At 40.2% G+C, this 15898-nt stretch overlaps 1 protein-coding gene across 1 annotated transcript in view; it reads left to right on the top strand.

Moving 5' to 3' along the window:
- LOC109036992 (uncharacterized) overlaps window positions 1-15898 on the top strand; it is a 306985-nt gene that overhangs the window by 271244 nt on the left and 19843 nt on the right. Inside the window, exons 4-8 of the mRNA XM_072304404.1 lie at window positions 4257-4462; window positions 7244-7625; window positions 9479-14113; window positions 15039-15280; window positions 15763-15892. Coding sequence (XP_072160505.1) covers window positions 4257-4462; window positions 7244-7625; window positions 9479-14113; window positions 15039-15280; window positions 15763-15892 — 5595 coding nt within the window. The remainder of the gene's footprint in view (window positions 1-4256; window positions 4463-7243; window positions 7626-9478; window positions 14114-15038; window positions 15281-15762; window positions 15893-15898) is intronic.

Raw genomic sequence — 15898 nt, forward strand, 5'->3', positions numbered from 1 at the left:
CTTCGTGACCAGCAAGAGTTCTTAAGACTTTCAAGAGAAATTAGAAAAAAAGCTCTTAAATTGAAAGCTAGAAATATAAATCAAATATCATTAACGTGCATATTATTTTATATCCATGCGGTAAAAATCCATCACATATACTTACCCTCATCAAAAATATTGGGAAAATGGAAGGTAAATGTAAAAATGCCACACGGTTACCAAGTATGTTTTTTCTTCTTCCTTTCACCCATGCCCTCATCCTAAAAAAATTATCACTTTTGTACAGGGAAATTATTTTGTAAAGCATTCTTTCCACTTGGGTTGAAATTCAATTCATGTATAGTTTTGGAACTCCATTCCTTGTTTTGCTGTCCTTTTGTAATATTTTATCCGCCTTTTCATGTTTATGTCCGATAGTAACTTTACTTTATTTAATGTCTTAGTGATTGTTTTGTGTTCCAACAAAAAGACAAACAAACAAAAATATTTCAACATTGCTTTTTTTTAGAATGATCATAAGAGTGATTTCTATAGGTATAAGACTAATGGGAGAATATATGCTTTTGTCTGAATCCTCCGTAAGAAGAATTTTGGGGCTCAACCTGTAATGAATTTTCTACCATCGACCAAGTTCCTCGCGTATTAAATTGATTGTAGGGTCCTGAAACTCCGTTCATTAACTGCAATACCATAGAAAGTAATTTTCAAAAATAAGCCTCAAAAATTTGACAGTTAAGTCAAATTTTAACTTTCCCTGAGTAAAATCACCTTTTAATTCACTTCTTAGTAAGCAACAAGTGAAAATAATTATTAGGTTTAGGACTGTTATGTGCTGAAGACTTGATGATCCAATTTGACATATTATCATTTATGTCACTATTGTGCTTATCTAAGATACATTTCAAGTGGCTGTTACGAGACATTGCAATGATAATTATGGTCTTTCTATAGAAAACACAAAGTAATGCATTTGAACACGACATTCTCGTGACAGGAAGGAGTAAGTAAAACTCCAAATCCAGCCATGCTCCTCCATATCAGATCCGCTATTGGCATTCACAGTTGCAGTATTAATTACAAACCGTAAATCGCGCCTACCCTCTTGAGTAATGCAAATGAACATACGCAAATGAAATACTACGTTCAGAATTCCCAAATTCAACTTATACGTGGAGAACTAGCGGTTTTATTTTTCGCACATTCTTCAGTTTTCATTACTGATTGGAATAGAGTCTATTCTACGAGTATTACTCTTGATTAAAATGTATCCTTTCGTTGAGAAAAAAAATTCAATTTTTTTTTTTTTTTTTTTTTTTTTTAGAAAATTTGAGTCCGTAAGGTAAAAACTTAAGAGGTGCCGAATTTGTAACAAGTAATCAAAGTAATTGTTAACCTAAACGTAGCTAAGCATTTTTAAGGTCGTAACTTCTTTGGGAGGGCCACCAGTCGCGGGTGTAACCTCTGCACCTACGCCCATACCTGTTCAGGCCTTGTCTCCACGGGTCGTTTCACGGGATTTGTCCCAGGGAAAAATCCCACTTACGAAGTTGGGAAAAATATTGAGTTAATCAATATTTTTCCCAGTGCCAAGTATGGTCCTTGTACCCTTAGGACCCACTGAGAGAGGAAGAGGAAGTGAAAACGAATTGTGCAATATTTTGTTCTTTACTCCATTGTTCATGCTTGTTTTGTCAAAACGATGTGTCTAATTGTCGATTGAGTGTAATTATTATTTTAATCTCGGTTAAATACTCGACTTTCCGTATGAGCCTCGTCCCGTGGCAACGGTAACTGGGAAAAATCCCACAAGTTTCATTCCTGCGATTCGAACTTAGGACAAATCCCATGGAAACGTACCGTGGAGACAAGGCCTTAGTTTGAATCAAAAGATAAATAAAACTATATGAATGCGGCTTGGTACGTTGCTATTAAGCTCGGTCCATTTTCAACATGCTTCACGTGTTTTGCGTGAGGTTTTATGAGAAAACACTTATTGCGGCACTCCAACTCTTCCCTCGTCTAGCGCTCCATGCGGACCCTGTCGAGTGGTCCATTGTGCCGAGGACCGGAGACCTACCTCAAGCCCCGATCGCCCGGTCGGTCGGTATCTGCGTCGGTGATCGGCGCCGGTGCTGAAACAAAGGATGCGCCCGGCGGCCGGCGGTAAAACGGTCGACAATCGAGACCCGAGGACTCAATAGATTACGCCGAATAAATATGCGAGGGGGGCCCCGGTTCCCCCCTCGCATCGGGTCAAATTTCACGACTCGCCGGGCGCCCATTCAAATGCAAATCCGCGTACAAGTTCGATTCGTACTGCGCTCTAATCGCGGCCCGACCCGACCGTAAACTCGTCGGCTTCGTCCGCGCCGGTGCGCAGACCCGTCGATTTCGGTTTTGAGTTCCTGCAGGCTGATTGTTGAGATTGATAGACAAAGCTAGAGTCCCTTCATAGATTTTTTTTTTTTTTTTTTTTTTTTTTTTTTTTTTTGTTTAATGGCTTTGTGACTAAGCACCTGCAGCCAACTTTAGACTAGTGTGTTTCTATCGGATGGAGGTATAGAGAGAGTTGCCCCGCTAAAAATGACGAGTAGGCTATTCGGAATTCGCCAACTCACATGGGTAGAACTTCCTACTTGTATGAGTAGAAATCTTTCTTAGATCCTTAGAATATTCTACTCATAAGAGTAGAAAAGTTCAGCTCATATGAATTCAATTTATTTCATTTTTCTAAGGTGCTGTTTCTGACCAGGAGACACCGAAGTAGCATGTGAAATTTGAAAAATAAAAACATTTTGTTCTTATGATTTTTCGGGTCAACACGACTCGCCGGGCGCCCATTCAAATGCAAATCCGCATACAAGTTCGATTCGTACTGCGCTCTAATCGCGGCCCGACCCAACCGTAAACTCGTCGGCTTCGTCCGCGCCGGTGCGCAGACCCGTCGGTTTCGGTTTTGAGTTCCTGCAGGCTGATTGTTGAAATTGATAGACAAAGCTAGAGTTCCTTCGTAGAGAGAGTTGCCCCGCTAAAAATGACGAGTAGGCTATTCAGAATTCGTCAACTCACATGAGTAGAACTTCCTACACTTGTATGAGTAGAAATCTTACTCATATCCTTAGAATGTTGATCCGAGTTTGGTGGTCTCAAACAATGGTTGCCTGGGAATGGTCGTCCAGTAGGGACGGAGGGGGCCGGGACTAAAAAGCGCGGGATTAGCCCTTGTGGGCTACTTAAAGTGGTAAAAAAAAGAAGAAAAAAAAGAATATTCTACTCATAAGAGTAGAAAAGTTCAACTCATATGAATTCATTTTTTTTTTCATTTTCCTGAAGTGCTGTTTCTGACCAGGAGACACCGACAAAGCATGTAAAATTTGAAAAATATAAACATTTTGTTCTTATGATTTTTTTGATGCGGTGACTACTTTCTGAGATATCGGACACGGTAGATTCAACGCTGAATTCATGTGAGTTGAGATCTCTAGCCATATGAGTTGACGACAACTGGATGGAGTAATTCTGCTCATATGAGTCAAATTCAATTCATGATTAAGTTGTAATTCTGCTCATATGAGTCAAATTCAATTCATATAAGTTGAAGCTCTATTCATATGAGTTGAATTCATATGAATTAAAATTCTATTCTTATGACTTTTATTTTCTACTCATTTGTACGGACCATTTTTAGCAGGGTGAGACAACGCGGCTTATGGATGTCACAAAAGGGAATAAAGATTACACAAATCGGAAGTTTTATTTATTATTTTTCTGTTGTTTGTTGAGACTGCAACCCAGTAGACAGCACTCGATTTTAAATTTATTGATACAAAGTTGAGAAGGCAATTATCATTCGAGCACTGATGTCTTGTACAGTATCATGTCTAATTGAAGGCGCAATTGGATCAAAGTGAGTGCCACGCTCGGCACCGCGAAGTTTCTAATTGGACTACACTTTGCAATTTGGAACTATAAATTCTGGCTCATCTGAAAAAAAAAACACTTATGTGCATAGGGAAACTAATGGCACATACGTTGTTTTTAAACCGGGCCGGAAATTATAGTTCCTAACTGCAAAATGCAGCCCAACTATTCCGTGGATTTGCCTCCATCCAAGATTTTCAAAGTCAACTTTTTCACTCAACTGAACGAAAATCACCCTCTTGAATATTTTGCCTTCTCTAATTCTGTTTCTCGTAGACGATCACTAATGAATAATTGTATTTAGTTGTACTAACTGTATGGTTTAATTTCTCTACTTTATTTAACATTTTTAGCTGTGTTCGAAGAGGGGCGGAAGTTCAACTTGGCGACCAAAGTCATGAGCAACGGCGTGGAGGTGATCGTAGCGGGCGACAAAAGCACACTGCCCGGCGGCCCGGAAATCCTGAGGGTCCTCCCTCCGACCCCTACGAGACCCATCACTCTAGCCCCTAGCACGCTCACCGACCACATGATGATGCTCTTACCTCAGGGATCTCAGGTACGTCGTAGCTCCGATGATGCAGGGCACAAGTTTTAGATTAAGGTTAATCTTCAGCACTATAGAGAACGAATCGATAGTTGAGCAATCAATTGATAATTTCTGGATTTTAGGAAATTCCTCTAGATTAGGGCAGATTGGATGCGCAGATTCATTCACAGGTGGCGGTTAAATTTACGAGTTCAGAGTCCCCTGAAATGTGTACCCTTTCCAAGTACCCTACACTTATATTCCACATTGGTGGCCTCCAATATGGTTGAAAGCGGCTATCTTGCTTTTATATTGGCCGCACTTTCAAGGCAATCAGGGAACTGGAGGTTTTTCTACTGAAAACAAACGAATCTGACATCAGAACTCAAAACTATTGCAAATTTCATCCCAGTTAGCGGAAACAATACAGACAACCTCTTTCTGGCATTTTTCCGGCCCCTTTACGGAGGCCGCCATTTCGGAAAAAGTGCGCTTTTCTTATATTCTAATGTCAAATTTTTTCTTTCCGTGGTAAAATACCTGCGAAATTTCATCCGAGTCGACCAATAAACAAGGGATACATCACCATACCGCCATTTTTAATTTTAACCGGTCGCTATTTTGAAACGGTGACGGATAGAGACCTGCGGTTTGCCCCAAAAATGTTCTTTATTCATGATCTTTTTAAGGAGGTATCACACGACGGGGGTTCCCATTTGAGATTGTTAGTCTGATTGTTGTCTGAGAGAGTAAGGTCATCCCCAGCCCCCAACCCCCTAAGGGGCGGGGGGTCATGGTTCCCCTTAAAAAAATTGTCCTCTCTCATGTGAGGAAGCTTCGTCCAAACCGTAAGTCAATATCCGAAACCTCTCTCGAGATATCAACACTCCATACTCTTTGCACACCCTATGAAATCCAATCTTCTGCAAATGCGCGCCTGGAAAAAAAGCCCGTCAAATTAAATTTCCCGCGCTTATATAAGCGCGGGTCTTTCTGTGTCAGTAGCCAACCACCGTCCAGTAGAAGCAGTGCGATGATTGGCTGCCGACACATTTTCAAGTCTTGAAAAAGGGACGGCCAACTTAAAAGAAATACAAGTGTTTAATGGCCCCTGGCAAGTACATCCTAGAAAATATGCTTGATTCGAACAATTTATAAATTGACGACACAATATATTTTCAATTATTCGATAAAATTTAATTTTATGTCAATTGAAAGAGGGAAGTTTGAGTTAAAGAGGAGGGGTGATGAAGATTGAAAACAATGAAAGTGTCGGGGAAGATGTTCTATGTTGGTACTAACTGGTACACGCGTTGTTTACATTTTTATCCACAATAATTTCAATTTTAGGTTATAGCAGCAATTGTAATAGTTCTCTAGAGATGTCTTTAGAGTATGTTTAGTAAATCACACATCTCTGAATACGCCAAAGTTAGCTTAATTTAGTACTGAATTATAATGAATATGACCTATGAATCAATCGCAGTGCGGTCGCGTGGAATCGTCGAGAAATCTTCAATCCAACACTTGAAACATCTCGATCACAATTTTTTCCGATTACAGTCCCTCTGTGATGTCTGAGAAGCTGTTGCATCTTATCATGTGTATTAGAGGTAACAACCCTGCTGATATGCCGCATGTTTACTCTTGTATCAGTATGTCATTGATTTTTAAATCACCTGAGACACAGCACTTATGAGACTCAATGATTGGAACTTGAACCATGGAGGTTGGCGACTGAAGTCAGCCCTTCATGGCCCTTCGATTTGCCCAACGGAAATCATACAGGCCCCTGGCCTTTGAAGTGGCCTTCAAAGCCAGGGCCTCAAGTCCCACACTGATGGTCTGCACTGATTTTTCAACTTGATGACCATTTTATGTTGTGCTTCTTGGTGTGTGCCTTAAGTGCTGTTCCTTCAGTACTTTCAATCACATTGGCCACTCAATGACGCCCAATGGAGGAACCTTTTCTCAACAAGTACTTTTGGAAAACACCAAATTTGTTTAGGAAAACAAACCCACATGCATAAAATCTTAAATGATGGGACCCGTTTCGGGAACTTTGATCCCATCATCATCATTAGAGTCGCATCTGATGATGGGCCCATAGGTCTTGATACGCATCCCTTTCTCTTAAAATTTTACGAAAGTGAGCTAGTTGTCTCTGGAAATGTTCTGTGTTTTTTTAAAAGAGGTCGAAACTTCTGTAGCCATCTAACGGTGTTTGGAGTAAATACTTTTCAGTGCACACTCACGCAAGTCCAAGTTTTGGCAAGCATGAAATATTTTGCTGAAATTCCCATCTTTTCACCAGTAGCACTGCTCTGTTTCCTTTGATATTGACTCAGATATTGAAGGGAACTGTAGCTCTGCAATGATTAATTTTAGAAAGTGGCTATGAATGTTTTGAAAGGTTCTTTTCACGGGAGGTATAATCTGTTTAAAACTCCCTAGAAACTAGCCAGTTTCATTTACCTCTAAATCTAGAAATAAAAGTGTTCACGGATGTAAGAGAACCAGTGTAGATATTACAGGTTAACTTGAGTCCCTGTCGTTCAAAGCGGAAAGACCCAAACAAAATGTCATCACTTTTAACACAGGCCCTATACTTTAGTTGCCTGGCAGGAATTTTTCGTGATTATTTTTTCTCATGCTATCTATCTCACCACACTTTTGCAGGCTCAATTTTGATTCCGAAAATGATACTGCTCTTTCTCTCAGCTTCAATAACTTGAGGCGGCTGAAATATATTAAGGAAATCAAGAATAATTTTACCACGCACTAAAATTCTTGTATTATATATTTTAACAGAATCAATTGGAGAATCAGTTCATAACAAAAACCTACCTGACTACGTTCACGTACCTGACAACTTTCCTCAAGGATGGTGCAACAGTCGTATCGAGCAACGAGAAGGTGATTTCAAACGTCGCAACAGAAGAACTGAACAAGATAACTCCAACCCCATCCCTGAAAACGACTCCTATCACCCTCTCAGCTAGTCCAAGTCTTGCTACCGGAGTGTTCCACACTACCTACACATACTTCAACACTCTGGTTGATGGGGACGTACCCTTGGTTGTGACATCCAAGAAGACGGTGGCAAATACAGTCACTGCTCCCCAAGACTACATGAATTTGCTGCAACCATCAGAGCCAGCAATCCAAACCACCAATACTTATTTAAATACAGGTAAGAAACTGAGAAAAATACTGTTTACATGCTTAAAAGAGTAGAATTTTCTAAATTTGAAGCTGACATATAGAGAGATGTAATGGTAGGTAGTAGGGGTGATGAGTGTTGTACGAAACTTTTGAGAGAAAATAAATTCGAACAAACATGAAACCAAGCCATACTTATTGTGGTCTGAGCTAAGAAATAGAATAAAATTTTGAGAAATAGATAGATTTTTAAAATTTCAAACTCCCAGGTTAATATAAAGAAAAATTTATATTAAAATATTGTAACTACCACAAAAACTGTATGCATTGTATCTATTTCTGTAAATTCAATTTACGAAGGTAAGAAGAAACTAAGTAACATTTAGATTATCTAGAAGACCAGAGAAATTCCCTCACTTATATTCTAAGGAAATCAAGCGTACAACATTACTATTGTAATACTGCAAAATTCAAGGCCTGACTTCGGCAGATTAAGATACAACTTTGCAGCCTTTACTGGCATGAAAATGAACTGAGCCTCTTGGAACTTTTTCAGTAGAATATAGACAGTAAAACTGCAAAAATGCATTTATTGATTGCGGTGTTCAAAATCTCTGCTCCTATTTTATTTTTTAAAAAAAGACCAAACCAACATTGCCTCAAAAGGCAATTTTGAGGCAATGTTGGTTTGGTCTTCTTTTGCAGTTTTACTGTCTATATTCTACTGAAAAAGTTGCAAGAGGCTCAGTTCATTTTCATTGAATACTTTTTTACCAATGAGAGCATAAGTACCAAAGTTTTCAGAATAATGTATGACAGGAAGTCTACATTGCTGCAAACTGATATGATTATTTCTGCAGTTACAAAAAAAAAAGATCCATTCACCATTCCCTCATTTCATTTGGAAGAGGAAATTCGAATCAGTGCTCTAGACTAAACGTCACTCTAAGTTCTTTGAGTTTGCTTACTGGTGTCTCATACGTTCTACCGACTCCTCAAAAAGATACCTGTTTATCTTTTGCGTCCTACAATTTTTTATGTTTCCATCATTGCTCAAAGCTGTGCTCAAAGCAATTCATACTTACTTTTGCCATCTATAATGAGGCAAGTGTAACTTGATATCCTCAAGTTCTTTTGCAGGGCTTTTACAGGGCTTTAACAGGCACTCATCATTTTTCTTCACCTCGAAAGGAAGTGTAGTATCTATTTACATGTTATTTTTTCACTGAACAAAACTGCCTAGTTGTAAATATATTTGCAGCGATTTTTGGTGGTAGAAACTTTAAAGATAGATAGCAGTTTGTCAAGAATCCATACCCATAACTGGACTGAGTTAAGCAGAAAGGAACCAACCCACATTTTGGAAAAAATTGAGTTATGAGTGGTTTTGAACTCAACCACTGCTCTACTATCTATCGCCAAAAATTCAAAGTTTTTGTTGGAGCAAATTTTGCAGAAATTGAACTTTATGTTTATCTTTTACATTGAGTCTTATGCAGGAGCCAAACTTTAAACCTCTTTTTCTCGGTTCGATCCCGATGTGGCTTGGTTCCTCTCTGTTTAACTCCGTCCAACTAATTCCATTCAAAACTGTAGCAGAACTCCTTGACTTGATATCTTGAAAATTCGATTCAACTCTTAAAGGCTTCCTTGGCTACTCAAAAATTTATCTCTTTCGATTTTATAACTATTGCTAATTATTTTCAAGGGGTTTTAAATCGATTTGCTTGTGTGTCTGTTTTAGAGAAGAATTGACTAAAGTATAAATTATTATTGTTTCAAGAGTTGCAATTGACCAAAGGTCCTAACTTCATATACAGTTTTGCTTGAGCTTTTTTCCATGTATCTATAATTTTTACCTAATTTTCATTTTTGTTGTTACAGTATCATTCACCAAGACTCTCTCGGACAGTGGCGATTTCAAAATTGTGAGCACAGCTGACGTTTTGACCCAAGTTGTTGTGACAAAAACTGACAACAAACCATCAGTCATCGACATCAAGCCAACTGCTCTCACAACTGATGTGACAAAAACATATTTTGTTACCTACACTTACTACAGCACCTTCCTGGAGGGTACAAACACTGTTGTCAAGTCTAACTTTGCTGTTTCCTCTGACATTGTCACTGAAAAGTTTTTCCTTAAGCGGACTGCAAACCCTCAGCCAACATCTGCCTCCTCAATTGAAGAGGTCAAACCAACGGAGGTTGCTATGCTTCAAACAGAAGCTGACAAGTCGATCAATGTCTTTGCCACGAAAACTTACCTGACAACTTATACGTATTTCACAACGTTGGTTCAGAGTAAAGGTGAAAACAAACAGCCCAGTACAATTGTCAACTCTCGTACGAAAGTAGTGGAAAACGTAGTGACAGAGTCACTCGCAACATCTTTGTTGGATGTTGACTACCTGTCGTCTTTGAAGAATTCCCTGAAAAGTGATGTGCCGATTATTGCCACTGCCACATTGAATGATGGTCAGAAAATGGAAATAACTGCTATCAACCATGTCCGGGCACCATTCCAAACATCTTTCAACTTGGCTGTCCCCAGTTTTGAGCAGACATCGCCCGCAAACGCTGCCCCAACTGAGCCAATCAAAAATCATAAGAACAACACGAAAACAAATCACAAGAAAACAAATGCAACGGCCATCAATGATATCAAGAGTCAAAATGCTTCAAAAACCAACGCCACGGAAACAGTCAAGAAACCGTATGAAACATCCATTCTCGCATCTTCCACAGTCATGAAAAATGGCGTGACCTTGGGTCCTGGTGCACAAATTATCAAGCTGACCTCTGAAGATGGGAATGTGACCATCATTCCGGTCTCAGACCCAGTGAGTAAGCATCCAGATGGATCCGCATTGAACAAGGTACCAAACTTGCAGAGCGGAAGCACAGGTGTAAATGAACTGTTTAATTTAGGATCGGTAGGAGTAAATGGCTTGGCAGCCCTTGCGCCTGTCCTAAATGTAATGGCAGGCTTGATTAAAAGTAACACCAAGAAAAAGAATGAAACTTTTACGACCAACAAATCAACCATTAAACCATTTACAAAGCTGCCTCCAGTGAGCACCGCTACAAATCCATTACTAACACATACCAAATCTCCAAACCGGTCACCAATTTATATACCAGTCGGTGGTCTGGCAGATTCCGAGCCAGGAGATTCTGTTGCAGAAGAAAGTCAGAGAGTGGAAAGGCCAGAAGAGTACATCGATGTAAATGAAAGAGCAGGCGCTCAATCGGTAAGCAGGCCAACAATCGAAAGCCCTCTCCTAACAGGTGGAATACCGATCAGCCCAGGTCAAGTAATCACAGCAAACAGTGATGTTATCATAGGCAGACCAGCGGTGCATGGACCTCGCCCACCAGAAGGTGACAAACCTATTCGGAAAGATGATGTTCCAATTGGTATGCTACCACCTCCAATCCCAAGCTACACCCGTGACAAAGGCATAGTTCAAAAAGTGGCTGCGCCACCTGGTCACAGGCACCCAACACATCATGACCTGAGGCACAAGTTACCGCCTAAACATCATCACCACCATCATCATGACTCAGTGAAAGATTTTAGCCACCATAAACCACACCCCATCAACCCTAGCCGCAAGGATAACGATCTGAAGCATTATATCAAACCATCAGTCGACCACTACCCTGACCACCCGCGGCCAGAGGTTAACTCAATCCCGTTGTATGGCGAAATTCAGCCAACCAAAGTTGTTACAGCTCACATCGAAACTGTATCATTTGGCAAGTACCCGTCTGACTTGAACAACAATATTGAGCCCCACCGCCATAACTCAATTCTTGGTGTAGAGCATCCAACATTCGTAGAACCATCTTCTGTCGATCCACTCCTGGTAAATATAAAACCACTCCAGGTTGCAAATGTGGTCATACCACATGGCAGTCAGACAGCGTTGATTTACAGCGACCAGGCTGTCGGAAACGGTCATGGACCGAAAGGCGAGATCTTCAATGACCCAGCTCCTTACCCAGAGCCTGTTGTGAACCCTGGTTTTGTCGGGTTAAAAGTCTTAGGACCAAAACCATCTGCTCCGCTAAAAATACCGCACACGCAACTGCCAGCCACTCCAGTTTTAAATATACCGTTATCATCTCAAGGAATCCACATTGGGGCTGGAACAACTTCTGAATCTCATCACATTATTCTGATCGATTCCAATGGACAGCCAATCAATAACATTGATATTGGAACTCCATCAATAGAAATATCTTCAGTTGGTGTTGGCAACCATCACTTGCCAACACCAGATACCCCTCCGAGGGAGCGAACACCGATGCCAAATTCTTTCAGACGACCGGAGGTGGATTTAAATCGGATAAACAATCACTATCAAACCTCTCCCTCCACCCCATCGCATCAAAACCACATCCAAAATAACTACATTCGACCTGATGCAGCTGATGATAATGACTCATATGAATCTGAAGAAGGTGAAATTATTCAAGAATCCAAAACCAGACCATTAAAGCCTGGACAAGTTCCTCAAGAGCTTGTTTCACAATCTACAAGTATGCCAATAAATCCTCCAGGAGAAGACGGCTCGTTTGAAAACAAAGAGGACAGACCAAGCCGCAATGCCACCTTCCACCACGGTAGACCCAATTATGACATTTTCTCAGATGACTATAGAGTCAAAACATCTGTTGTAAATGGCAAGCCACAGAACTTCCCAAAACTAACCGGCGATTCACAAACTGTGTCGATCGGTCAACAGACTCACCTAAAACCAGACGGAACTCCCATCAATCCTAACCAGCCATATCAGTTTAATGGAGAAAAAGAGCATCGAATCGAACCGACACCTCACTCATTTCCACATAAGAACCAATCATTGTCCAGTTTTCCATTTGGCGCTAAGATCCCAATGCATGAATTTGACGAAACTGTACCAACGATGAACATCGATGAAAAAATTCCGCCACCACCTCCACCGCCAAGAAAACCAGCTCCTACAGTTGAAACCAGGCCTCATTCAAATAGTGCTGAAACTAGAGACCCAGAAAATTCTCGTGACGATCAAATTGTTGGTCTATCGCCCCCTCCAAGCCCAAGCTCAACTCTACGTTATCCATCAGTCAACCACGCAAACAAGCGCAGACCACCAAGCAGGGTTAAACCCCGGCCACCATCTGCACCATACAAGTTTGAAATTCCACATGCCACTCGACCAAAACCCGTCAGTGAAATACTGAAACCAACACGCAACGATCAACCCCCAAAAGCTGTCGAAGACTTCTTGTCGAAAGTCAAGACAACCACGCACAAAACCACGGATGAAAAGCCAGAAACAATCGGCCCTGTTTTAGGAGGATCCTTGACTGTAGAAGAGTCTTCTCAAAAACCAGAAGTAATAACCGCTAACAGTAAGGTTGTCATGAGCCATGACAACAGTATCCACAAACCTGGCACAGTCCAGGTTTCGGGAGCCTCACCAACACTCCAAACCGTGGTCATCGGCAAACCCATTCCAGAAGACTTGATTGCCCCAACGGCAGTCAAGAAACCGGAAATTACTCCACAATGGAGCAATGGCATCATTGTTGGCTCTGAAACTGTCTTCGAGGATGACATCCATCAAGTAACACCCTCGATCGAAACAAAACGAAAAGAACAACCGTTCAACCCACCTGCAGAAAACATCCAAACCAAGCCACCAGTCACTAGCATCAAAATCAAACCAACAAAATCTGTAGTGAGCCAGCATAACGTAATCAGCTTGGTTCTCAACCGGGATGAGTCCGCAAACAAATCATTTGACGGGCCCTACCAAATCCGTCAAAACTACCGACCAAAGCTGCCTGGTATCAAAACAGGCAATAAAATTCAGACCCCATCTGATGATGTACTCTTTGAGGAAATCGACCATCAAGTTGGAATTATTTCAGCTGGTTCAGACTCATTCGGGATGCCAACGCGCTTTATCACTCACACGCAAACACTATCTGTTACGATCACTGAAACGACGGTCGTTCAATCTGAAGGTCAGCAACCGTCAACACACACATTGGTCTTAACAAAGACGAAAACATCCACCTTAGTCGACACTGTAACTGAGCTCCATACCATCGTAAAGCCAACTCGGATTCTGTCAACAGTGACCACAACAATTCCAGTCCCGATAATTCAAAGTACAGTGGAGTACACACACCCGACGACTTCAACAACCCCTCAAGCCCCCGAACCGAAACCAGTTCCATCGGTAGAAAATGAATCAATATTCATTGTAATGTCAGACAAGAAAGGAATGAATCAGGTGCCCATGCCATCTGAGAGACCCGACATTCAGATGCCGGATGAGACCAATGAGATCTCTCCGAATGATGTGCTGCTCAGTGGAATTTTGACTCATTCTTCGGATAACGAGTGTCGGCCAGAGTGCAAGGCTGCACGCAATGAGCTGTGCCAAAAAATTGATAATGTGATGCGCTGTGTGTGCCGACCTGGATTTGCAAGAATATTTATGGATAGACCATGCAAGCGTAAGTTTTGAAAGTTTTAATAATGCTCTTTACTTTGAAACCTTTTGAAAATTTTCGAGGGAAAATTAAGTACCTATACATTCAAATTGAACGGTGAATTTAATTTTAGGAAAACAAAATAAATAAAATAGCATGGTGTCTATGATCTGAGAAACCAGGGTTCATCTGGAAGCCATAGATATCCGAGAAAATCCAGTAAGTTGTCAGGGAAAAGGTTTCGAAAACCAGGAATTTTCTCTATTTCTGCTTCGGTGCTATTCCTGCTGAGGTGTTTTCCTTCCCCTGAACTCGGGAAAAATCTAGATTTTCTCAAGAAAATCTGCAGAAAAATGAGAGGAGCCTCTAAGTTTTCATCATGGCATTTTCCCTTCAAAATCTCTGAATTTCAATCTAGAATTCAGAGAGAGCCTCAGAGAATTAAAAAAAAAATAAAGGAATCTAGACTACATGAAAAGAAGTCTTGCAAATTTTGCCCTGGAAATTGTAGCATTTTTTTCCAAGTTTAAGACTAAATTTTTATTGTCTTAGCCCAAGTAGTGCAAAAGAGTATGAACTTTGAGAATATTAAAACCTTGATCTCGTCTTCAAATTTCCTGCACGTAAGGGCACTTTTTCTTTGTTGCCAGTAATCAATTTTGTCAAAAGAGAGACCAAAGAAAACCAAACCTATAAAATATACAAACAGTCTAGCAAACTGTCATGAATCACTCCAACATACGATTTCTATCATTTTATAGCATTCATTATCATCTCATTCAGATAAAAAGGCAAAAATAAACACTTGAAAATGACCATGATCAGCAAACTGGTTTAAATTTGTACCCTCTGCAATCAAATTCTAGTGAAATTCCTATTCGAAGTTTTATGTCCAGATTATTTTCCAGATGCCATACAAAATTAATACTGATTCTCTTCTCTCTTATAGCAACATACACCTTCATAATGAAACTAGCACTGGATCGGTTCGGTAAAGAGAGGATCCGATACTCGGAATCGCTTGAAGACCCAACAGCGCCTTCTTACCACCGACTGCACGAAGCAACCAAAGATGGTTTGGACCGCATGGTAATGCAATCTACGTTGAGGGATGTTTATCATGGAATCATGATCAATAAATTTGAGCCAATCAGGAAATCGGATTCTGCTGTTGTCGACTTTTTAGTTCAGGTACTTTTTTTCAGTCTTCACATCAAGCAATTTACGATTTATGAGAGTTTTCTGTATGTTGAGCATATTTTCGCTGTCACTTCAAAACACATGCATAAAATTAAACTTTATAAAAAAAATTTCTTAATAGTTGTACTCAAATCTTTTTCTAAAGTGCAAATTTTATTGAATTTTCTTCACCAGATTGTCAGAGAAGTTAGTTTTTGTGGATTAATGTTTGCACTATAGTGATCCAAAATCTTGCACTACAGTTTTGCCAGGAAAGTAATCACAAATATAAACTCCAAGAAAAATGTATGAATTCTAATGACTTTACCAAGAATTTCCAAGAATATTCCATTGACTCCTCAGCAAATGAAAAATTGTGCCATTCAGCTCTTTTATAACCTTTAACAAAAAATATGTGCAGAATAATTAATCAGTAATTAATTGTGCTTGTAATTTTTATGTTTTTTTCTTTTCTTTATTCACTTCCTGTACAGCTGTCAGAAAATACAGATGAAACAAACTTGAGAGATTCCATTCGCAAGTCATTAAGAACAACCAATTACAGCCTTGGTGGAACGGAAGTTTATGCGTCAAAAGAAATGATTCAACTCCTGCAAGCTCAAGGTTAGT

The sequence above is a fragment of the Bemisia tabaci genome, chromosome 9, assembly GCF_918797505.1.
Source record: "Bemisia tabaci chromosome 9, PGI_BMITA_v3".
In the NCBI taxonomy this organism is placed as follows: Eukaryota; Metazoa; Arthropoda; class Insecta; order Hemiptera; family Aleyrodidae; genus Bemisia; species Bemisia tabaci.